The following is a 25,286-nucleotide window of genomic DNA, read 5'->3' on the forward strand; positions in this document are numbered from 1 at the left end:
ATTAACTGAACTGTCTCTTCAGTATATTAACTATAAGTTGATTGATTGAAATGTCTCTACAGTACATTATACAGTGTTGTTTTTGCCATTTTGGGAAAGGGGTCGAGGTCCTTTGGGTTGGAAAAAAACACAGTGTTTTGACTGAAATTCAGAAATTGTTGTTGTGTTTTTTTTTGTAAAAAATATTTTTAAATTTAGAATACAAGTTTTGTCAATTTTATATTTACTGAGATTCAACTTATCAAGCTGAATAGGGAACTAAACTAAATATTGCATATTTATGAAATCTATTAAATAATTAATTATTTTATTTACTTAGTTCTTTTTAAAAGGCTTCAACAGTGAATTTTAGGCAGTCATTTGGGAAAAATGTATACTTTTTTATATTGGGTATGGGGCCACACTTACTCTATACTTTAAGTTGATTGACTGGATAAGAATCAAGCTATTTCAGCATCAAGATATATGGATTTGTAACAGAAAGGTTGTTTATAAAGTGTCAATTGATGCGTGTCATGAAAATGGGTCTCATGTCATTTGCAGCCAGGGTAACTCCAGACCAGTCTGCGCATACACTCAAACTGCTCAGAAGTTATGCTTTCTGATAATGAAACTTTACGTGACAAAATTGGACCTGACCTGACTGCATAGGTTGCTTAAGAAATTTGTTGACTTTATTTGGCATAAGATCCATTTTCGCAGGACTGGGTTCAATTATTGTTGGTTCTATATACCGTTTTTGGAAAAACGTCCATGATATACAACAGCTCTTCACAAGACTTATTTGTCATGTGCTTAATCATGGTGTTACCATCTGTGCAGCTCAAAATGTTCCGAAACCTGTAAAGAATTCAAAGCAAAAATCACTTAAACTGATGTCAATCAGTAAATTATAATATAGAACCCTGCTTGGTGAATATGCGTAAAGTGTTGTTCCAGATTGGCATGTGCAGTCACAGAACAGGCTAATCTGGGACATACTTTACACAAATGCATTTTTCCAGGGCACTGCTGGCATATCATTCCGAACTTGACCTGTTTCTGATTCCACTGATTGTTACTTAACATTGATTAGGCCAGAATTGTTTTATAAAATGATTTTCGGACCCGCAACTCAATTTTTGACGAAACCAACAAAAAAAAAAAAATCTTGAATTTTTTTCGGATGCCAAAAGGTGGCTTTTACGAAACACGAAACGCTTGCCAGGTTTTAGAAAAAGTTCAAATGAGTTATAAATCATCATAATTAACCCAGTTTTAATTACTCACATTTAGACTTGAGCATCCTTCATCATGTACATGTGCTGGAATTTACCAAAAGCTACGCCATTATTGTTTGTTCAAGAAAGCTATGTACAACGCTTTCATCAGCAAGGTCTGCTGATTTCCCAATAATTATGCAACCGTCAAATGAAATCCTGAATGGAATCGATTTGTAAGTAAATATTTTATTATTTCTTTACAAATTTACAACATTGATAGTATTAAAATGACAACAAATTATTATGAAAGCAATAAGAAAAGAACGATTTTAATTTAACAGGTGCTCGAAATGCCATACCCATTTACGCATATAATATGTGTTTTTTCGTTATTTTCAATGGGTACGAAACATTTCGGTTTTGTTCCGAACTGGTTCGTACCAAAAGTTCAAAAATCGCAAAATCAACAGTTTTTAAAAGGATTTCAAACCATGAATGTCCAAATAAAATAGTCAAGTTTATGGGGGTTATTATCGGATTAACGGCTCCTTTATGACATTGAACTATCAATTATGTTATCCTGGGATAAACTGTCACGAAGATCAATAATTATAACGATTATTAGGGACGCTATTTCTTTAATCAATACCATGACAAAAACAACTGTTAACTTGATTCAACAGGCATTTGTGAGCATTTATGTTTTACAGTTCCATTATTATAATAATGGGAACGATATATTTTAATTTAGATACCAACTATTTCTGAAATCAAAAGTAGGTCTTTCACTCGATGTACTATATTTCAGATATGTTAAAATTTGGACATATAAAGATAGTGATATTAATTTTATGTGTTGATTTGTTGTATATAGTTTGTAAAAATATGTTTTGTGTTATTTCAGACAACAAGAATGGATGGTGGCAATTATCCTGGGCCTTTCTGTCAAGAAATAGATGTGAAAAATATTCATTTAATTGAACCTGGAAATCAACCACCACAGCTTCTTAACAGAAAACCTTTTAACAATAGGTGTTGTTTTAGAATTTGTGAAATTTGATAATAAACAGAAGTTGATGTATATCATGTCCAAATGACCAAATGTAACTGTTTAACAATTTGAATTGAGATGCTTTATTTTCTGATGTTCGATTTATTTTTCCTTTCAGAAGATGTATATTTGTGTGATTCTAGATTTTAATAAATAATTCTGAACATGTATGCAGCATACTGTTACATAATTGTTAACCTTATTATATTATGTTGGTTATCTGGTTTATCAAGTGGAAAAATGTTATTTATATAAAAATAAAGCTTATTAAGACTTAATGAAGGTACTTATTGTTATTTATGTATTAACATACTTCTCAAAGTAATAAAAATATAGTCAATGCCATTATTCATTAATGTAGTAAGGTTCCTTAAATGATTGTCCTTATTAAAAAAGTTGGAATTACCGGCGGTTTTCACACCGCGATAAAGTGGCGACAACTTTTTTTGGGCCAGTGAAACCCCAGAAAAGCGTTTTGTTATGCTATTTGTATTTGTCTGCGGTATTGATTTTTACTGGACAATAAACTATAAATGTTTCTTTTAAACCTCAATAGCTTATGTGTTGTTTGTTGAGATAAAAGTATTTTTAACCCTTTGCATGCTGGGAAATTTGTCGTCTGCTAGAATGTCGTCTGCTGAATTTATAAAATTAGCATTTTCTTCGATTTTTTTCAAAGAATACTATCAGAATAGCAAACAGTTTGGATCCTGATGAGACGCCACGTTCTGTGGCGTCTCATCTGGATCCAAACTGTTTGCAAAGGCCTTTAAAATTCAGCTCCAGCGCTTTAAGGGTTAATGCAAAATATGGATTCCTTGTGAAAAAGTTTCAACCAAATGAAACAATTATAAAAAAAAAAATCAAATGATAGCAAAATTCGAAAGTTATTTTGTTTTACGCACGAAGTCCGCAAAACGCACAGGTACTATGACTAAAATGCTCAGCAAAAAAATCACCAAAAAGTTTATTATGGACACGTGAAAAAATTGCATATTAACTTTTGAACCAGTTAAGATATTTTTAAAATTCAAACTAATTTAAAAACTGCACATCAAGACCTACAGTCTGATTAGGTTCATTTTGCACATCAACATGTTTAAAAAAATCACTGTGGTTGCTTAGTAAAAAGAACTTCATATCATAACATTTTTAAAATTAGTGCATATTTGGTCACCCATCTTTTGTATTTCTTTTTTTTTCCTCCTCCTACCCGACACTTTTAGAAAAAAATCCGAAAATCATTTTATTAGAAAATTCTGGCCTTAAATACAATACTGATCAAGGGAACTAATTGTTACTAAATATTGGTCAATTACAATACTGGTCAAAGACACTGACTGTTACTAAACATTTGTTCAATTACAATACTGGTCAAGGACACTAATTGTTACTAAACATTGGTCAATTACAATACTGGTCAAGGACACTGATTGTTACTAAACATTGGTCAATTACAATACTGAAAGAAGGACCAACCAATGCGAAAGACGTCGGACAAATCCGATAAAATTTGCTGAGGTCAAATAATATTTCCGAAACTGTCAGACCTTGGGTCCAGCAAAAAAAAAAAACAATATCGAAAACTTTGATTTAAAATGAATACAAACACATGACTATGAATATGTAAAATAATACTGACTGCAGGGCCAAAAAACCTTTCTTTGCAGAAGCCGAATATCGGCCGCTTCCCCAACCAAAGTAACCACCTTTTCCCCCTAATTTGACCAAAATTTTCCCAAATACTGGAAAAAATTTCCACCAAAAATAATATCTTAACTTCGTATAAAAGTTGAAAGAAAATTGTTCACTTGTCGAGCCTTCTATTAGTCTAGAAAAACTCAGAGCCGTAAAAAGTCTCCTAGCGGGTATTCGTATTGGTTGAATATGCCTTTCATTACCTCCCGTATTAATCTCCTAGAGATCTCCTATTAGTTGTAACTGTTGTGCTTACCTGGCGAATCATGACGTAATTTTGTCATTTGTGACCAATCGGCAAATAAGGAAATGAGCGGAGTTCAAAAGCTATAAATAGATTACATTAAAAGGCTATTACGACATAAAATATTTTCAGTCATGTGGATATTTTTTTAATATTATTGTTTCAAATAAGAAATACCGGGTAAATTATTCCTTTCTGTGCGTTTATGGCATCTGTTTTCACGCATTTGATTTATAGCTCTTATTTTTACAGCTTGCTTTAGTTTTACGTCATACATAATTCATACAGACGCTTTACGACCAAGGTCACGGAAGTAAATACAAAAACCAACAAAAATGTTTGTGGCTACCCAATATAATTTATTTATTCTATATCCAATAAATTCATCCAATCGGCATTCTTAATATGTACCACGTGACCGTCCAATATATTCCGGTATTGGATCCAAAAAGTCTGTATTTTTTCCATATTGGACAGTTGAGTACAAGTGCACTTAGCAATTGTTTTATAACGATAAAAGCCGTTACCGAGAAAAAGTATCCGAATGTACTATAATTGATTAACACAGCCTCACAGGCGATATTTTGCTTGTATGTCTCTTTTTAATACTTTCCTAATGAAAATATGAGAGGAAATAAAAAAACGAATCGAGAATGTGATATTTAATTTATTTTTATTGTTAGAAATTTAAAAACAAGGGCTGTTTGTAAAACATGCATGCCCCCCATATGGGCTCTCCGTTGTAGTGACAGCCATTGTGTGAATATGTTTTTTGTCACTGTGACCTTGAAGTAAAATCCAATAAGCATCATGGAATCATTTACTTATTAATACTAAGATGAAATTCTCTATACATTCTGTCTACAATTTATGTCACTTATGTCAATGACCTGTGAAATGTATCCAATTAATAGTGCAAAAACCAATCAGGACCTATACTAATCAATTATATCCAATATATGATTGAGTCTTTGATTTTTTGGATTCCTTTCACACATTTTGACTTATTTGACAATATGTGAAACGTGCACACAATTTGAAATGTTTTATTTATTAATGGTAATGAAACATGTTATTTATAGCAGTTAACTCCCCTAGTCAATGACCACCATAGATAGCAATGCAATCTGATTAAAAATAGCCAAGGCTAGTGTTGTGTATTGGGAAAATGTATACAAGTGCAACTTGACCACATGACCAGTATCATGTGTTTACCACACACAGAAGGCAGTTATGTAATAGACCATTAATTCTGCTCCCAACTTTGGCCACTTGCCAAGATACTGACCAGTATCAGATGGGGTTGTGAAACGGTGTAAACAGTGAACACCAGTCCATGTAATACTGGCCTACCACTTGTACTAGCTGGTTTGGAGTTAATACAGTAATGCATGTACAAATGAGACACTAAGCTCAAAAGTTAATTATATGTGCGCTCTGAAAACTAACCAGAGAAGTGGGTTGAAATTTACAATCTTTACTTGGCATTTGAGGAAATCTGAACTCTCAGGGTTTGGATTGAACATCCCCAAATTAACTTTTCTTTACACTGGTGTTATATTTGTTCAATACACAAGTATTAACCTAACTTTACAAATCCTGTACAGTAAAGGAAACTAAATCTAAGTTGATATTTTAATATGCTTGATCCTATTTATTTAATAACATTGTTTTATACATACAAACTGTGTTGCTGTTTTTCAATTAACAAGCAGATTAAAAATTAATTATATTTTTATGTATAATTTGAATTGACAAAATTAAATGCAAGATGCGTAGCAAGAATTACATGTTTGATTTATTGTCAGTGAATCGTGACATTTTCTCAATGTTTCAGACCACTAGTTTGTCAAAGCTATCAACCGCTTGGATGGTCAAGCTAAATAGAATTGACCCAGCAAATCACAACTGTCCTGTTGCCAAATCATATTACATTGGTTTTTTAAATGTTAAATTCTCTCGTCATTTCCATAAACATAGTATTTACTGGCACAAAAACAAAGGCTTATACATCATTATGAATGAACATGTGTCAAAAATTCAATTTGTAAGTCTCTTTACTGGACAGTGTGAAAACAGAATAAATAATTTTATTCTGAAGTTTACATCTTACTGTTAAAAACCTAGCAATCTTTTATTGATGATTGGAGTAAAATTTACGGAAGAATGACCCACATAAATTAATCCAAGACATGTGAAATAACCTAGTGACCTGAACATCTATATGGGTCATCTTCCAGTTGATCAATGAACATATTAAGTGTCATGATCATAGGCCTATGTGTTTTTAATTACTAGTATCAGTTGGAAACCATCTCGAGGATGGACTGATGGTGCACCATCAACGGATATGTGCAAAACATTATACATCCTCTTGTTTGAAGGGGGCATAAAAAGGGAAAAAGCGCATTATTGTTGTCCAGAACTATCTATTTGGCATAAGTATACATACATTGAACCAATTGGACACAACATTCACTACTCATTCACTACTTAAAGTTTTTTTTTAATATGGGCTATCAGTTGTATTGGTTATTTTGTCAATGACTGAATGTGAGCTTGAACTTAGATCTTCATTTATGGAAATCAATAGGGGTCACCTGTAGGTGATGATTAATGTGCCCATGAAATGTCATTTCTTGTGACAGCCATGGTGTTAATACGTTAGAGTATGATGGACAATTCAAAGAAGAATTGCTTACGTTACTTATGGAGTTGCTAATGAGAGTCCGGTGATTTGTTATAAACTTCAACCATATATTTTTCAGGTATCAAATAAGGACAATTGTAAAGTTATTTTTTTTTATTAATATGTACAATAAAAACAGTTAGGTACAAAGTTTAGTTGCATACAAATGATATATAGTTCCTACATGGTTTGATGTGTATAACAGTCTTCTGATATGCACACTGAAGAAAACAAAGCAGTTTTTGCATGAGTATTCATGTAATCCCTTTTTCCTACGTAGCAATTTTTTATACAGTTTTGCCTTAGCTTAGTTTTTGTTTGGTGGTACAGTTATTGATTTTCCACAAAAAGTCCTTGAATCACACTGTTTGTATTGTATATGTTTGTTAACAAATTCACAAATAGTCATTTTTTTCACATAAATATTCCATGGATCCTGTAGAACTAAGCTGATATTCCTAATTGTAGATGCACGTAAAAGTGATCAGAAAAGTATGTAGGAAGGAATGTGTAACAGTTGTACATATTCTGAATGTCTTTCGGTAGGTAGACATGGTCAAGACAGGAGCCGTGGTTGTGGGTAGTTCCGGGATGAGTGAATTTGAATGTGAACTGCTGCATTAAATGTTTCAATGGCTGGCTTTCAGCGGCAAGAGCATCAACATTGAAATCTCCAAGAATGATTGTCTTTTGAACGTTATCTATCGCTTTCAGTATTATCTGTAGGTCTCGAAGGAGATCTGCCATAGTAACTTTAGGCGGTTTGTAGATCACGATAAAAGTGAGTGTAGAATTTGGAATAATCAGTTCTACACCTAGCGTCTCTAAGGAGGTAACGTCTGGTAATGGTATTTCCGGACACTGCATGTTGCGCTTGATATAGCAGGCAAGACCATGACTGTTGTTTCTGTCTTGTGGTTTGATGATATGTTGATATGTTGGTAATGAATACAGTTCAGTCTGGTTTTTGTATATGTGAGCTTCTGTAAAAAAAAAAAACATCTGTAGATTGTGTGAGAGGATCTGCTTGAACATCTTGGAAATGTAGCCTTAATGATCGTGCATTTAGAAGACAAATTTTCACTGTTTCACATGTTACAGGGTTGTGGAGGCAGCTGTATGGACTTGTTAATGGCATGTTTTGTTGAAGTTGACTCATTTCTTTCTTTACAAGTGAACTTTGGGTGATCTTATCAGGGGTGAAGTGAAGCAACTGTAGTCCCTGTAGTGTTCTGCAGCGACTGAGGCCAACATAAGCTTGTCCACCAGAAAATCTGTGCTCAAATGATACAACTAGTTCATCAACTGATAACCCTTGCACTTTATGTATGGTACATGCAAAGGATAATCTGATTGGGAATTGTGTCCATGTTATTTCAAGGCCTTGTTTGTCCATAGATGTTGAGAATGAAACATCCACTCTTTCAATAGGAATGATATCCTGAGGATATTTAGATAGATTTAATGGAAAGGATGTTCTTGCTGCTTGACCAATGTTTCTTTTTTCAAATTGTACAAGAATACACTGAACATTGCTGGAGTTAGGTAAAAAGTCAATTATTTTTCCTTGGGCTCCGTTTACAAGGCCATCGTGAACATCTATGTTTCTAATGATCATAATTGTAGCTCCTTTGCAGACTTCAAGTGTTTTCGAAAGTCCACCAGTATGTGTAGGGTTGTCAGAAACAACGTAATCCTTTAATGAAAGGGGTTTCTTTTCCCTTCATGTAAGGGATATTATAGGCTGGCCCAATTCTTCAAGTCGTCTCTTATTATGTTCATCTGTTTGTTTGTTTGTTGCAAATATGTGCAATGCTGTTCGTTTGTAATTTTGGTTTGCAGTGTGGACAGTTCGAGTTTGAAGAATGTTTATATCTTCATCTGTTTGATGTGCTACACGAACTCTGTTCAGCAATGCAGCAAAGTCTTCATCATCCTTTTGGCGCATTATTTGCTTTAACTCTAGTATGTGGAACAATGTAAGCCACAGTGATCCTGCTAGTCGTTGCATAACATTAGCAGGTGGTTCAAAGATGTATTTTGCAATAGGACGTAGCTGGTAGAGGTCACCAACAGCCAGCACTGACACACCGCCAAATGGTTTAGTGGAATCCTTTATTTGTTGCAAACGTTGGTCAATGTAACTGAAAGCACTAGAGCTGACCATTGAAATTTCGTCAATAATAATTATCTTGAGATGAGACAATTGAACCCTTAAGCGATTACAGACTGAATCTGAAAGTTTCCTGTATATGTCATTAAGTGTCTTCGGAAGTTGTAGAGCTGAATGAACTGTTGAACCATTTATATTGAATGCAGCTGTACCTGTTGGAGCCATTAACAGTATCTTTGTTTGTCCTGGGTCTTCACCGGGTTGTCTGACTTGTCTGTTCACCATGTTGTATATAGCAGTGATGAGATGGGATTTGCCTGTTCCCGCACCACCTGTCACAAATATGTACTGAGGATCTATGACCTCTGTTGCATGTGTTGTCTGTTTTGTACACCAGTTCAAAATATGTTGAAAGACAGACCTCTGGTCACAGTTTAAAGACTGAACTAAGGTTCTGTATTCTTCATCACTTAAAAGGTTTGTATTTAGATCTATGTAGGAAGTACATGAAGTTGTACTGGGTTGATCTGGATCGAGGAATGAAGCGTTTTCATGAGTGTCAGGATGAAGTATAGCAAAGTTCTCGTCTGATTGGTAACCTTCTTCTATAAGGTCTGCTTCAGTGTGCTCTGTTTCTGGAGCTATGTCATCCCAAGCATGTCGTGGTAGACCTGATTTTTGGAATTGGGAGATAGCTTCTTTGACAATATCTTCATTTTTCATTAGGGTTGAGAAGGTTCGCTCTACAGCGTCTTTTTTACATTCATAGTGTTCAACATATGAGCCGAAGTTTGCCAGCAAGTCCTGTTGTTCATTTCTCCATGGCATGAACAGTAGCAACCGGTTATAAGAGTACAGTTCGGGATCTTTTTCTTGGGAGCATTGATGAAACCTTATAACAGCAGGTGACTGTCGTCGTTTCATTTTGCCACAACCATTTAATGTTATGATTTCTTCAAAATTTTGGTCGTTAGACCTTTTTTGTGGTTGGTTGTGTGAGTCGTTTCCATCTCTTTGTTCATCAGCAATTGCTGGGTAATGATTTGCATCGACATGACTTTGTGGTATGTTCAGGGTGTCATTGAACTGAATATTTGTATGGCTGGCATGTAAGTTTTCGGAAGCAACAGTTGTATCAGGATTTTGAAGGTCAGTGTTTGGCGGGAAAAAGTCATCGTTGGTAGTGGAGCCTTTTACTTTATACCACATAGCAAATTGGGCAAGGCACATTTCTGACAGTTGTAATGGTCTTCAGCATAGCGATCTATTATGTTTGTAGCAAAGACATTGTCATTTTCATCATCCAGGGATTGTAGGAACTCCTTTGATTTCAGTATTCTGATTCTTTTTTCTGGAAATCCACTGGGTATCCATACTGTTGTGAAGTTTGAAACATGAAGAGGAAGGGATAGGATCCTGTATGCTGCTTCTTGTGCACTGACATTTCTTGCATTGGAAAATGCATAGGCGACTTTCTTCATTTGTTGACTCACATTTTGGTTTTGCATTTCTTTACTTACAGCTTGAAGAACAGTTCCTACCTCTCGTTCATCTTTTGTTATGTAACTTGTGATGTATGCTATTGCTGCATATGGGCTTGTCACATACTGGAGATCTGTATTAGCTTTCCATAATTTAACAATAAATGGATTGTAATTGTTAATACATGTTTCTGATGGATTTCGTTTCATGAAAACAGTTTGAGTTTTTGTAGCTTTTTTCAGTGCTTCGTAGTATACATCAGCGCTAATTTGACTTTTTTGAAGAAGGTCAGGAACACTAAGCATGTCATTGTTCGTATCGTCTTGTTGCAAACACTCCTTAACTTTGCTGAGGATTTCAATAGCTGCTTTTCGGGTTTTAGGATCATCATTATTGCTATCTGGTCGTGAGAGAATGATGTCCTCTGATATTGGTTTAGGGAAACCAAATCTGCATGCACCGCCTCGCTTTGTACAAGTTGCTGTATGTCTGTGTGTTTGTACTTCCTGGACAAGAGTACAAAGTTCTTCATCAGTTGATGGGAGGTTAGATTGGATGTATTTGCCAACAAAATTGCATATGTCTTCACTGGGATCATATGGCTGAGGTGCATTTTCTACCCACAAAATAGCATGGACATGAGGGGAACCGCGTTGTTGAAACTCTATCCGATAGAAGTAGTTAGTGATTTTTCCTAAGGGACAAGCTGGTGACAGAATAACATCTGTAAATAAAGACTGAACTCTGTGGTGAAAGTTCCTGGCAGCTGTTGTTGGATTGGATCTTAGTAAAGAACATCGGTCCTCCCATGTCATTTCCTTGATTTCTTCATGTGAAAGATTCTTGCCCTGATGCTTAGCTATTGCTTTCAATGTATCCTCCCATCTCATGTCAGCTGCAGAGAGTGTCAAGAACCAAGTAAATATTTTAAATTGTTTAATAGCAGCCAGTAGTTCGAACATGACCTTCTGCCAGTATGGTGGGCTTCCTCTTATTGGACGTAGAAATCTGTAAGCATCATCTTTCATTAGCAATGGACGAACATTATCAGTGTTTTTGAAGTAGCCTGCAGTAAATGTTTCATCACAATTGCAAATCAGGGACTTGCGTAGTGCAATAGACATGAAAGAAATAATTTGTTGCCATTCAGATATGAACTGGGCGACAAAAAGATATTCAATATTTGAAGCAAAGTGACCACCCTTTTCAAAAATTCTTTTTTGGAAGTACTTCTTAGCTGAAAGTCGCACTGGTCTGTCACATTTGTAACCAAGTTTTCCAGATGGAAATAGTGTAGGGAAACTAAGCTCTTCAAAATTATCATCATGCAATATTGCAATTGGTTTTTTGCCTTCTCCCGGGGCTATTGAAAGTACTCTGTTTGCATCAATGGACATATCAGTTTGTTGAACACATGTTTCAAACTGGACGTTTTGAGACGGATCGGTAGAAATGGGTACAATATCTTCCTCATTGTCACTGTCTTCATCTGATGAAACGTTTTCAACTGTAGCATCTGGTGAAGTGCCTTCAACTGTAGTAGATTCAGGGTTATCATCTTCATGAATGGCATTTCCAATTAACTCATTCCATGTTTTAGTGTCATTTTCTACACAGTCTGCTTCCCATGTTCTGTTTAATTGAACATTTTTGTAAAGGGTATTATTTTCAATGAGCCAATGAAGTGCGCTTAAAATTCTGTCAGGTCTGATGTATTGGAAGGAATAGTGACCTTTATACTCAATCTTTCGTTTAAGTTTCAATGGAATGAATCCTGCTTGAGTAGGAGTTAACGGTAACTTTTCAGCAACAGTGTTTACTTGCACAGGTATATTGACTACAGCTCCTTTGATAGCACTTTGTCTTCCTTTCGGTAGTGCCAGTAACTTCATGAAAGGATATCTCTGCGACAACAGTCGTTCTTCAAGAGTAGTCAAACCTTTCAATTCTTCCGGTGTAGGAGGTAATTTCAAATTGTTAGCATCTGCCTGTGGAGGCATCTTGTTTTGTTGCAAGTACCGTGCACATGTGTTACAAATCCATTCTGTGTTTTCAGCAGAAATAGTTTGCTGTTTGCAACGATTTAACATTTCGGTGTGCGTTGTCTTCAAAGTTAGAATTGGCACTACTGATTTTTTATACATCATTCTGCTGCAGCAGGTACATATATATTCGGGAAATTGATTTATGTTGTCAAAAAATTTGTTGGAAGCAGTTTGTAAGTTATGGCCCTTCTGGCGTACCTTGTGTTGTTCTTCTGCTCGTAAACGCTTTGCAGTCTTAATATCAGCCTGTCTGTGTTTATGCCTGACTTTGTTTTTCTGTTGTGTTTGTTTTCTTCTTGCCATGTCAGGATCTGTTTGTCTGTGTTTTTCACGGACATTTTTTTGCTCATCTGCTCTAACGCGTCGTGCTGCGTCAAGATCAGTTTGTCTGTGTTTATGCCTGACTTTGTTTTTCTGTTGTGTTTGTTTTCTTCTTGCCGTGTCAGGATCCGTTTGTCTGTGTTTTTCACGGACATTTTTTTGCTCATCTGCTCTAACGCGTCGTGCTGCGTCAAGATCAGTTTGTCTGTGTTTATGCCTGACTTTGTTTTTCTGTTGTGTTTGTTTTCTTCTTGCCGTGTCAGGATCTGTTTGTCTGTGTTTTTCACGGACATTTTTTTGCTCATCTGCTCTAACGCGTCGTGCTGCGTCAAGATCAATTTGTCTGTGTTTATGCCTGACTTTGTTTTTCTGTTGTGTTTGTTTTCTTCTTGCCGTGTCAGGATCTGTTTGTCTGTGTTTTTCACGGACATTTTTTTGCTCATCTGCTCTAACGCGGCGTGCTGCATCAAGATCAGTTTGTCTGTGTTTTTCACGTACTTTTGTTTGCTCATCTGCTCTAACGCGTTGTGCTGCGTCAAGATCAGTTTGTCTGTGTTTATGCCTGACTTTGTTTTTCTGTTGTGTTTGTTTTCTTCTTGCCGTGTCAGGATCTGTTTGTCTGTGTTTTTCACAGACATTTTTTTGCTCATCTGCTCTAAGGCGTCGTGCTGCGCCAAGATCAGTTTGTCTGTGTTTATGCCTGACTTTGTTTTTCTGTTGTGTTTGTTTTCTTCTTGCCGTGTCAGGATCTGTTTGTCTGTGTTTAGCTCTGACTGTTCTTTTGTGTTGTGTTTCTTTTTGTTTCACAGCGTTCAAGTCCATGCTTCGTTGTTTCGCTCTCCATTTTTGTTTTTTCTCCTTTTTTTTTTTGTCTTTTAGTTTTTTTCTCATCTGCTGCGTGTTTTTGCAGACTTTCACACAAGTCAATTAACAGTTCTTTCTTACGTGCAGCTTTTTCTGCTTGATCTTGGAAATATTGTTTTTGCAACTCACTTGAATCTTTCATTGTTTCCAGAGTTCGCTGTAGTGTGGCACTGTCCAAATGTGATTGCGTATTTTTGTGTGGGAGTTGCTTTTTTGTCCTTTTTGATGTAGCTTTCTCAAACTGCATTTCATTGTTTGTGTCATTTGGAATCGGAGTTTGAATTTTAACTGCATTCTTTTCTGCATCTTTGTCAATGGGTTTCCATTTTTGCATGTGTGGGAAGACAGTGATTAAACCGTTTTGTAAACACAGTTGTAGATGAGATCTTAATTGTCTTTGATTTATGACAATACATTCAGGATCCATTCCTTTTAGTAAAAAGTAGGCATTCGCAGCAGCAAATGCTCCACAATCAACAGTTGTACCCTGACTTTGAGCTACAATATATCTTCTTCTGTACTTTGAAATATCTCCATAAATATACTGCAGCTGTTTATGTAGTGAAGACATTCTAGAAGAGTTGTAGAGGGAGTCATAAACAGAAATAGTTTCACTTGATTTATAACTTACAACATAGTGGTTGTCAATGAAGTGTATTTGTAGTGAATTCTGATTTCTTGGAATAACTTCTGCAACACCAACTTGTTGTGTTGATATTTGTTGCTGGTAAATAATGGAAGGTGGTGAAAGTCCGTACTGCAATCCTAACTGTGTTTTCAGTAACACGGAGTAGTAGTCTAATACTTGTACATCTACAGAACCGTTTAGGACGTCATTTGGATCCAGTCCATAGAAAATGTCCTCATGTACAGCAGAACAGCCAGCGTTTAGATGAACCTGCAAATTAAATGAATGCGTTAGTTCGGCATAAAAGGGAATTATGCATATTATAAGGGACTCATGTGAAAGTGTTTTTAGTTCGGCATAAAAGGGAATTATGCATATTATAAGGGACTCATGTGAAAGTGTTTTTTTTTTTGTTTTTATCAAAGAGGTGGACAAACTGAGGCAATACAAACACACATTTGTGAGGTAAGTAGTGACAAAAGTGTTGTACATGGTTTTTTGTCTTTAGTTTATTTTATGATTGAGGAAATGTGTGTATAGTACAAAGTTTGCTATGGAAACACTTATTATTTAATTGGTTTACATAAAAGTTGTCAGTGTATCTGTTTTTTGTTCATACATGAAGACATGAAATTCAAGCAAGTGGGTTAAATCGAAAGACGTAAGCATTGTGCAATGAAATGCAAATTTGTCATTTACTTACTGACTCATGTACCTCTTCTCTTGTATTAACATCAGTGCAAATTGGACCACTTGTGTCAGTAATCAGTGGTATCTCTTCATCAGGCAGAGAAAGGTGTACAATCTGCAGTGCAAGAAAAGAAATAAATTTAAGACTTGCGAAATAAGTATAGGATTTGCATGAGTGGTTGTTTTGTATCGAATTTATAAAACAAGTTATGAAAATGAAAACCAGGCTTGCTGTGGTTGTATGTTTAGTACACTTATTATTTAATTGGCTTTACATAAAAGTTGTCAGTGTATCTGTTTTTTGTTAATACATGAAGACATGAGATTCAAGCAAGTGGGTTAAATCGAAAGACGTTAGCATTGTGCACGAAATGCAAACTTGTCATTTACTTACTGACTCATGTACCTCTTCTCTTGTATTAACATCAGTGCAAATTGGACCACTTGTGTCAGTAATCAGTGGTATCTCTTCATCAGGCAGAGGAAGGTGTACAATCTGCAGTACAAGAAAATAAATAAATTTAAGACTTGCGAAATAAGTATAGGATTTGCATGAGTGGTTGTTTTGTGTCGAATTTATAAAACAAGTTATCAAAATGAAAATGAAACCAGGCTTGCTGTGGTTGTATGTTTAGTTTGATGACAAGTGGCTCATGACAGTATATTTCAGATTGCTGACTCAAACTGCAGCCAAACTGCAGCAGTGGAACATTATAACAATATTTGAATACATCATGGTAAATTAAACATGTTTGACTTTCCCTACTTGATTTTGTGGTCCATTAATGAGTTATGGATTGGACAGTAAGAGCAACAAACAAACAAAGCGTATTATTACGTCTCTCTTTTCTTGTTAAGAGATATTCATGTAGAGTTTATTGGTATGAGCTGTTGTTTTTAAAGTTTTGAAAACATGAAACTGAACTTGAGAATACAGAAAAGTGTGCAGAGTGATGAAGAATTGTACCTTAAGGGCATTGGAAGAATGTACATCTGTTCCAACATTGTAGCTATGTATCACAGATGATTCTTTGGGGGGGGGCTGCTTTGAATAGTCACAGGTGGCTGAAACAAATGAAATACAGACTGTTAAAATAGGACAAACCCTGAAAATGTACCATTGGAAGTGAAAATGTTGCTGTCATTAGTTAGAAATGCATGTTAATGCGACGTTTATGAATTTAGGGTATCATTGAGTAGTATCTGATAATGATTACTGTCAGAAGGAAGCTGAAGGTCAAGTGTACACTTGTAATAAAAAAATTGACTTGGTGGTGCTTTAATGAGTTATGGATTGGACAGTAAGAGCAACAAACAAACAAAGCGTATTATTACGTCTCTCTTTTCTTGTTCAGAGATTTTCATGTAGAGTTTATTAGTATGTGCTGTTGATTTTAAAGTTTTGAAAACATAAAACTGAACTTGAGAATACAGAAAAGTGTGCAGAGTGATGAAGAATTGTACCTTAAGGGCATTGGAAGAATGTACATCTGTTCCAACATTGTAGCTATGTATCACAGATGATTCTTTGGGGGGGCTGCTTTGAATAGTCACAGGTGGCTGAAACAAATGAAATACAGACTGTTAAAATATGAAAAACCCTGAAAATGTACCAAAGGAAGTGAAAATGTTGCTGTCATTAGTTAGAAAGCATGTTCATGCGACGTTTATGAATTTAGGGATCATTGAGTAGTATGGAATATTTTGAAAAATATTTGAAAATGATAATTATTACTGTCAGGAGGAAGCTGAAGGTCAAGTGTACACTTGTATTATATGATGTTATGAACTGTCAACCGAAGAAGGTAAAGAAAGGAAGTGAAATTTGTAACTAACATTTCTTCTTCTTGCTTGACTTCTTGTCTGAGTGTCCTCAGTGACTTTCTTTTTGTTCTCGGCATGTTTCAATTACCAACATCTGGAATACAATTCATTATGTATTTAAGTGATGGCACCAGAAACGCCAATCAAAAGGAAATTAGGTACATGTTTTTATACAGTGCTCCAGCTAGGCCATATTGAAGGCGAACTGCCCTACATACCCTAAGTTTTACCCTTTCTAGGGCCCCCTCTGTCCATAAAAAAAGGAAGGTAATAAAGAAAATGTACATATGATTATTAGTAAATATTATATGACATTGTAATTAATATGTTTTTAAGTGTACGTAATATTTATGGTTGCTTTAATAATTATGGGAATAATGTATTCTAACAATGATTAAAAAGATATGAATTAACATGCAACAGAAAGCATTCCTGCATGGAACGACTGTCCGCTTGAAAGTGCCCTTTTGACAAAATACTGTGTATTGAAAGAGCCGTTTGGGCAAAGAAAACCCTGTGCCCATTGTAAAGCCCATTGTAAAGCCTAGTTGGTGCACTGAGCCACTGATAATAGTTGATGTTAAAATAAACTGGAAAGTTACTCCTTTGAAATCACTAATTGCAGGTAATAGTAGAATAGCAATTCTGCTTTGGCGTGTTTATCCATATTTCAAACAGAAAGACAAAATCACTCAGTCGCATGCGCACCTTGTTAAGGCATTTTTTGTCATAACAGTATCATATACACCTAATTTGCTTAAGACCTAGGATATAAAACGACACTGAGTGAAAGGCATAGAGCGATTTGATTCAAAGTGACCATGTATTGCTGTGTTTCAAGGAATTTCGCACCTCATGGTATGACAGTAAAGAACACAAAGATTAACAGTTAGTTAACATGGTATACGCGTTTTGAAGCGAGCAAATTAAAAAAGACTCGTTTTTGACGCATCCCCCTTTTCTGCCGTGCCTCATTTTGACGCATCGAAAATTTGACCCGTGCATCAATCAGTTAACATCTCGAGTTCCATGCTAATAAAGCCCACTATGCTCCTAATTGAAATTAATGTTTCAGTATTTGAAACTCGGTCTATAATCGAGAGAATACCCCGGGCGTTGTTTATCTTATCTCATCTCCTCCAATACACATGTCACCTTCTAAATAGTGAGTGCGCACTAACTGGGTAATTAGCAGCAGGGATTACGTGATAATTGATGGACCATCCGATAATTGCAGTTTTTTTTTACAGACTTGCAGACGGCACGGTTTTTTGTTCTGCACTAGTGAAAAACAGTTTTTGATGTAACGACATATTTAGCGTAATCACATCAATACACTTTGCTGCGTTTACATAGGGCTGAACAGCACCAAATGTCAACGTTAAAACAATAAGGAAGGACATACAATTTAACAAAATTGCATTCATGTCTTTTGACATTGATTTTTTGTGTGTGTCTGCTATGAACTGTATTTTCACATGCTCCACTGTAATGCAAGCAGTTTGACATAAATGACAAAGCTTTTGTGTAATTTCAATTGTGTCATGGAAAACGCAAAAAAATATATTGAATCAAACATTATTAGGACTACAAGGATTCGTAAACGGGTCTTGGTCACTGCACTTTTCCCAGTTACCATCTGTTTATATATATCATACTGTGCCAAAAAACTTCCCAATGAGATGTGGAAAATAATATGTCTTGCACTCATTTTCACTCACACCATATTTAAGCCAATAAAACTTATTGAGAATTTCTTACACTACGTTGTGGGAGAGTCATCCACGAAGAATTTAGTAGAATTTACTGACTCATTCTACAGCTTAATGTGGAGATTTGGAAAATTGACTCACTAATACTACAACTTAATACATGAGGTTAGCCAATAAAACATATTGCATGCCCTAGAGAGAATTTCTTACACTACGTTGTGGGAGAGTCATCCACGAAGGAGGTTAGTATTTTGTGTTAGTAGTCTCCCTAAGGAGATAAGGAAAATTGACTCACTTATACTACAACTTAATAATGCAGCTAAACATGCTAAATTTAGCCTATAAAACTTATCCCATGCCCTAGAGAGAATTTCTTACACTACGTTGTGGGAGAGTCATCCACGAAAGAGGTTAGTATTTTGTGTTAGTAGTCTCCCTAAGGAGATTTGGAAAATTGACTGACTAATTCTACAGATTAAAACATGCATCTAAATATATTAAACTTAGCCAATATAAGTAATTGCATGCCCTTGAGAGAATTTCTTACACTACATTGTGGGAAAGTCATCCACGAAGGAGGTTAGTATTTTGTGTTAGTGGACTCCTAAAGGAGATTTGGAAAATTGACTCACTAATACTACAACTTCATACATGCAGCTTAAGATGCTAAACTAATCCAATAAAACTTATCACATGCCCTAGAGAGAATTTCTTACACTACGTTGTGGGAGAGTCATCCACGAAGGAGGTTAGTATTTTGTGTTAGTAGTCTCCCTAAGGAGATTTGGAAAATTGAGTCACTAATACTACAACTTCATACATGCAGCTAGCCAATAAAACTTATCACATGCCCTAGAGAATTTCTTACACTACGTTGTGGGAGAGTCATCCACGAAGGAGGTTAGTATTTTGTGTTAATAGTCTCCCCAAGGAGATTTGGAAAATTGACTGACTATTTCTACAACTTCGCATGCAACTACCTAGAGAGAATTTCTTACACTAGGTTGTGGGAGAGTCATCCACGAAGGAGGTTGGTATTTTGTGTTAATAGTCTCCCTAAGGAGATTTGGAAAATTGACTATTTCTACAACTTCGCATGCAAATGCATAAAAGCTATAAACTTAACAAATACAACCCACCACATGCCTTAAAACTAACCACAGGACCCCACATGGTGATCTGTGTCTGTAAAGAGAACATTTGATTATAGTAACTTAAAAAATATCAACGCAAAGAATGAAATATATACCTTATGGCATGCCCTAGAGAGAATTTCTTACACTAGGTTGTGGGAGAGTCATCCACGAAGGAGGTTAGTATTTTGTGTTAATAGTCTCCCTAAGGAGAGTAGGAAAATTGACTGACTATTTCTACAACTTATCGCATGCAACTACCTAGAGAGAATTTCTTACACTAGGTTGTGGGAGAGTCATCCACGATGGAGGTTAGTAGTTTGTGTTAATAGTCTCCCTAAGGAGATATGGAAAATTGACTAACTATTTATACAACTTATCGCATGCAACAGCATAAAGCTATAAACTTAACAAATACAACCAACCACATGCCTTAAAACTAACCACAGGACCCCGCAGGGTGTTCTGTGTCTGTAAAGAGAACGTTTGATTATAGTAACTTTTGAAATAAATATCAACGCAAAGAATTAAATATATACCTTATTGCATGCCAGAGAGAAGTTCTTACACTACGTTGTGGAAGAGACATCCACGAAGGAGGTTAGTATTTTGTGTTAAAAATCTCCCTAAGGAGATATGGAAAATTGACTGACTATTTCTACAACTTATCCCATGCAACTGCATAAAGCTATAAACTTAACTAATACAACCCACCACATGCCTTAAACTAACCACAGGACCCCGCAGGGTGACCTGTGTCTGTAAAGAGAACGTTTGATTATAGTAACTTTTAGAGAGAATTTCTTACACTACGTTGTGGGAGAGTCATCCACGAAGGAGGTTAGTATTTTGTGTTAATAGTCTCCCCAAGGAGATTTGGAAAATTGACTGACTATTTCTACAACTTCGCATGCAACTACCTAGAGAGAATTTCTTACACTAGGTTGTGGGAGAGTCATCCACGATGGAGGTTAGTAGTTTGTGTTAATAGTCTCCCTAAGGAGATATGGAAAATTGACTAACTATTTATACAACTTATCGCATGCAACAGCATAAAGCTATAAACTTAACAAATACAACCAACCACATGCCTTAAAACTAACCACAGGACCCCGCAGGGTGTTCTGTGTCTGTAAAGAGAACGTTTGATTATAGTAACTTTTGAAATAAATATCAACGCAAAGAATTAAATATATACCGCACTAGAGAGAAGTTCTTACACAACATTGTGGGAGAGTCATCCACGAAGGAGGTTAGTATTTTGTGTTAAAAGTCTCCCTAAGGAGATATGGAAAATTGACTATTTCTACAACTTATCCCATGCAACTGCATAAAGCTATAAACTTAACTAATACAACCCACCACATGCCTTAAACTAACCACAGGACCCCGCAGGGTGACCTGTGTCTGTAAAGAGAACGTTTGATTATAGTAACTTTTAGAGAGAATTTCTTACACTACGTTGTGGGAGAGTCATCCACGAAGGAGGTTAGTATTTTGTGTTAATAGTCTCCCCAAGGAGATTTGGAAAATTGACTGACTATTTCTACAACTTCGCATGCAACTACCTAGAGAGAATTTCTTACACTAGGTTGTGGGAGAGTCATCCACGATGGAGGTTAGTAGTTTGTGTTAATAGTCTCCCTAAGGAGATATGGAAAATTGACTAACTATTTATACAACTTATCGCATGCAACAGCATAAAGCTATAAACTTAACAAATACAACCAACCACATGCCTTAAAACTAACCACAGGACCCCGCAGGGTGTTCTGTGTCTGTAAAGAGAACGTTTGATTATAGTAACTTTTGAAATAAATATCAACGCAAAGAATAAATATATACCGCACTAGAGAGAAGTTCTTACACTACATTGTGGGAGAGTCATCCACGAAGGAGGTTAGTATTTTGTGTTAAAAGTCTCCCTGAGATATGGAAAATTGACTGACTATTTCTACAACTTATCCCATGCAACTGCATAAAGCTATAAACTTAACTAATACAACCCACCACATGCCTTAAACTAACCACAGGACCCCGCAGGGTGACCTGTGTCTGTAAAGAGAACGTTTGATTATAGTAACTTTTTAAATAAATATCAATGCAAAGAATTAAATATAATTTATACACTTTACCTTAAGCATGCAGCTATTGCGCCTAACTATCTTTCACTCATTTTAAATCACACCTTTTCAATACTTTAAAACAATTAAGTTGTATCTGATAATGTGTGTAATGTTAATGTACATGACTGTTGTGATGATAAGAGTTTTGTAATAGCACCGATAAAAAAAAATAAAGAAAAAAAACTCACCTCCAAATAGTCTTCTCTGTTGCGCAGTTTCCTTTCTGTTGTGATCCTACGTCAGGCGCCAAATGTCCAAAATTATATTCACCAGTAAAACAGATTCTTTTAACAGTCTAATTTAGGTTTCAGAATGATAATTTTTTTTTTTTTTTTTTTTTTTTCCTTATTTTTTATCGAGTGCACCGGGATTGTCTCCCATATGGCCATCGCCCCCAGAAAGACGTGTTAGTTGGTTACGGGGGATAGTGCATGATACAGGAGACACCCCGTTCCAGAGGTGAGTCCAGGGTTGTCATTATGATTGTAAACAAAGGATTTTTTTGGAAAAGTAACCGATTCGGCCGGGTGTCAAGGGGGCCACCTAGGCCCCCTTGTAGGTCCAGGGCAAGGCCCTGGTAGGGAGGTCAGGTGGGCGAAGCCCTCCGACCGAAAACGAATTATAGACATTTTAGGGACAAAATACTGCTATTCTCAGAGCATAAAAAGTTAAAATGAGGTCTAAAAAGAATAGCGAATTTTAAGATTTTCACATTTTTAGTATACTGTACAATGTAAAAACATATTATATTGATAGATCTTTGCATGTTCCAATAATATCCATTACCCGATAATCCAGTATTATTACGATTTCTTTTTTTTAAAACCAAATTACGCCCAATGTTGACGATGAATGTCGTCCGCCATTTAGTGCAAGTGCATATACAAATTGAATTGTGGGATTAGGAAATTCCGATTGAACATGCGTGAATCACGTGACGCGATTTGAGAGCATTGAGAACCGTTTATATTTAGTAATAACGACAAGTCAAACAGTCAATCTAAACTGTTACATGTACGGTACCTCCTTTCAGAAAAGTTTGCGAAAGTGAAAGTGGATTTCTGAAAATAAAAACGCGCCTTTCTTTAAATTTTACCGAGTACTTTTCATTCCGGATCGTGGTATAACTTGTCAGATCATTCATGCATGTAGACCTATATGTATGCATAGTTTGGCAATCTCAAAACACGTTAGTTACCTACTTATTACATTATGTGTTATGACCATTTGTATAACAAAATGCATTATTTAATTAAAGTATTTTCAAATGCGTATAATTAAATGTGTTATCCGAAATCATTTTCAGATTTCATTATTCATGGAAAATTAAGAAAATTCTAGCAACAGAGACACATTTCTCGTGTTTTTCATGTACAGATTAAAATCATGCCAAAGTTAGACTTCATGTATAACATCACGTCATTCTTCCTTGGAGAAAGCGTGGACTTTAATATTTAGATGCTGAATAACAACTTCGTAGCGCAGAGGTCGCATGGTAGAAAATCAGAGAGCATTTTTTAATATGATTTTTTTAATATGTGGAAACTTTTTCTCTAACTAAAAAAACTAGTTAATTACGCTCTACAGTGCAGCATTTGTTGAGATACGGTCAGTAATAATCTGTCAAATGTACAGCTATTGATACAATTTCACGTGGAGTCGGCGTGTATTCGGCTGCCCGAGCGCTGATTGGTTGACGTTCTTACCAAGAAGAATTTGATTGACAGCTGAAAAAAATCAATATTGGCCACTCGCTGAGAAATTCATTGAAAACAGTAGCTCTTAGGCGGAGTTAATGGACTGACTGAATGACCGGGCGTCGCTCTACTATAGTACGTTTATTCCTCGTCAATTATTTTAGGTTTGCATGATACAAACTTCCGATCGCAATTTTAAAGATTCGGGAAAAACAACCGATTTTCTGGCGATTTTAACCGATGAGTTCGATCGGCAATCGGTTAATAATGACAACCCTGGGTGACCCTGGGTCTTTTAGTGCCCGGTGTATAGCACCTAGTACACTGCACCTCGGTTTAACGTCTCATGCGAAAGACGAGTTAGTAGGTTAGGTGCAGCGGGGGATCGAACCAGCGATCTCTGGATTGTGAAGCCAGTGTGTTACCACTAGACCACGGATCCGCTACCAGAATGATGATAAGCCCTGAGCAGCATCTTTTATACACCCTCAGACTAGAAATACATTGGCCAATAGTCAATGTCAAATAATGTACTTTAATACATCTTGTCTGGGCTTACTTCAATTTCAATTGGCTGTTGCTTGCTCATGGAGTAGTCTTCAAATTGTGATTGACATATCAGAATGTAAGACAAGGCATTTAAGCCCCTCCCTCTGTGATTCCTCAGGTTAGACAAAGAAAACATGACAATTTACTCCAAGTCATGTATAAAAAGAATAGTAAAACAAATACAAAACAACAATTAGCACTCCCATATTCCTCTAAGAAAATGTTTCATTTTGAATATAAACATGACATATATAGATTATGAGATTACAGAGTTGTGTTAATAACTCATTCCATACTACAGCCTTATCTCTTGGCAGCCCCTATCAGTAGTAGCCTTATCTAACCCTAGCTAATCAGGACCCTCATCAGCTCTGAATGCCTGACAGATTATCTGATTATTGTTACTTTAAGTGGTGTGAAATGGTATATAGTGTTTTTAAGTATTGTTACTTTGTTGACAGTTCATGTGACAGATGTTTTTTTATTATATTTCCAATTTAAAAATGAATATAGTAATGTATGAACATTTCGAAATCTTGCATAACTTATCAAATAAAAAAACATTGAATTATATCCATATAATTTATCCAATACCATTAAAATTTAATGGTATTGGATAAATTATATGGATATAATTCAATCTTTCATTGCAGACGACAGCAATAATTTCGCGCTCTTTCTTATAACACGGGTTTTTACATGGCATACCGGTATTAGTGCATAGTGAATAGTTATTATCATGTGGCTGTAGAAAAACGGTGTAAATTAGTTTTACAAATAGACATGATAAAATATACATGCACTGGATTTAATTTGTTACCGCATCAAATTTTTAACGGGTTTTGTTTTTCACAACTTACTCGCCGTAAGTAATTTTACACTGCTCACCAATTGCAATTAACTTCTCATAATTAATGATTGTTTACAGTACGGTAAATAGGTGTGATGATAATGCCCGAAACCGCCTTTAATATACTGCTTTATTTACCGGTTTTATATCACGTATTAATGCTACAACTGTGATTCATTGTTTATAAACCTGCGATAAACGCTTACTCTGTGACACACGTCAATCAAAAATAATAATCACTATATAACTCCGCCTCCATAAACTTTCTCGTAACCGATTGGACGTTAAATATCACACTTTGGCGACTGGAAAGTTACCCGAAAATTTCCCGTGATGCATCTGGCAGCATACATGACTGTGTTATGTTG

At 35.7% G+C, this 25,286-nt stretch overlaps 2 protein-coding genes across 9 annotated transcripts in view; both read right to left on the reverse strand.

Annotated features, from left to right (window-relative positions):
* Positions 1–25,286, reverse strand: part of LOC127866664 (uncharacterized) — a 103,942-nt gene that overhangs the window by 63,200 nt on the left and 15,456 nt on the right. For both annotated transcript variants that reach the window (XM_052407389.1, XM_052407388.1), the window contains exon 2: positions 735–840. In XM_052407389.1, coding sequence (XP_052263349.1) covers positions 735–840 — 106 coding nt within the window. The remainder of the gene's footprint in view (positions 1–734; positions 841–25,286) is intronic.
* LOC127866661 (uncharacterized) lies at positions 751–23,802 on the reverse strand. 7 transcript variants are annotated; one of them, XM_052407376.1, is made up of 8 exons: positions 21,542–23,802; positions 19,958–20,235; positions 16,864–19,543; positions 16,492–16,587; positions 15,995–16,092; positions 15,422–15,523; positions 15,041–15,142; positions 751–14,607 (listed from the first exon to the last, which is right to left on the reverse strand). In XM_052407376.1, the coding sequence occupies exon 8, from the start codon at positions 13,734–13,736 to the stop codon at positions 10,191–10,193; it is 3,546 nt and encodes a 1,181-aa protein (XP_052263336.1). In that variant the 5' UTR covers positions 13,737–14,607; positions 15,041–15,142; positions 15,422–15,523; positions 15,995–16,092; positions 16,492–16,587; positions 16,864–19,543; positions 19,958–20,235; positions 21,542–23,802; the 3' UTR covers positions 751–10,190. The 7 variants fall into 7 exon arrangements, with proteins under 7 accessions (XP_052263336.1, XP_052263337.1, XP_052263343.1 ...); XM_052407377.1 differs by lacking the exon at positions 19,958–20,235 and having other exon boundaries at positions 16,864–16,945; positions 22,011–23,802; XM_052407383.1 differs by having other exon boundaries at positions 16,864–20,235.

The sequence above is a fragment of the Dreissena polymorpha genome, chromosome 2, assembly GCF_020536995.1.
Source record: "Dreissena polymorpha isolate Duluth1 chromosome 2, UMN_Dpol_1.0, whole genome shotgun sequence".
NCBI lineage: Eukaryota > Metazoa > Mollusca > Bivalvia > Myida > Dreissenidae > Dreissena > Dreissena polymorpha.

Bases quoted from the DNA above. Each gene is read 5' to 3' on its own strand.
- LOC127866661 (XM_052407382.1), bottom strand. From the start codon at position 13,736: ATGAGAAAAAAACTAAAAGACAAAAAAAAAAAGGAGAAAAAACAAAAA.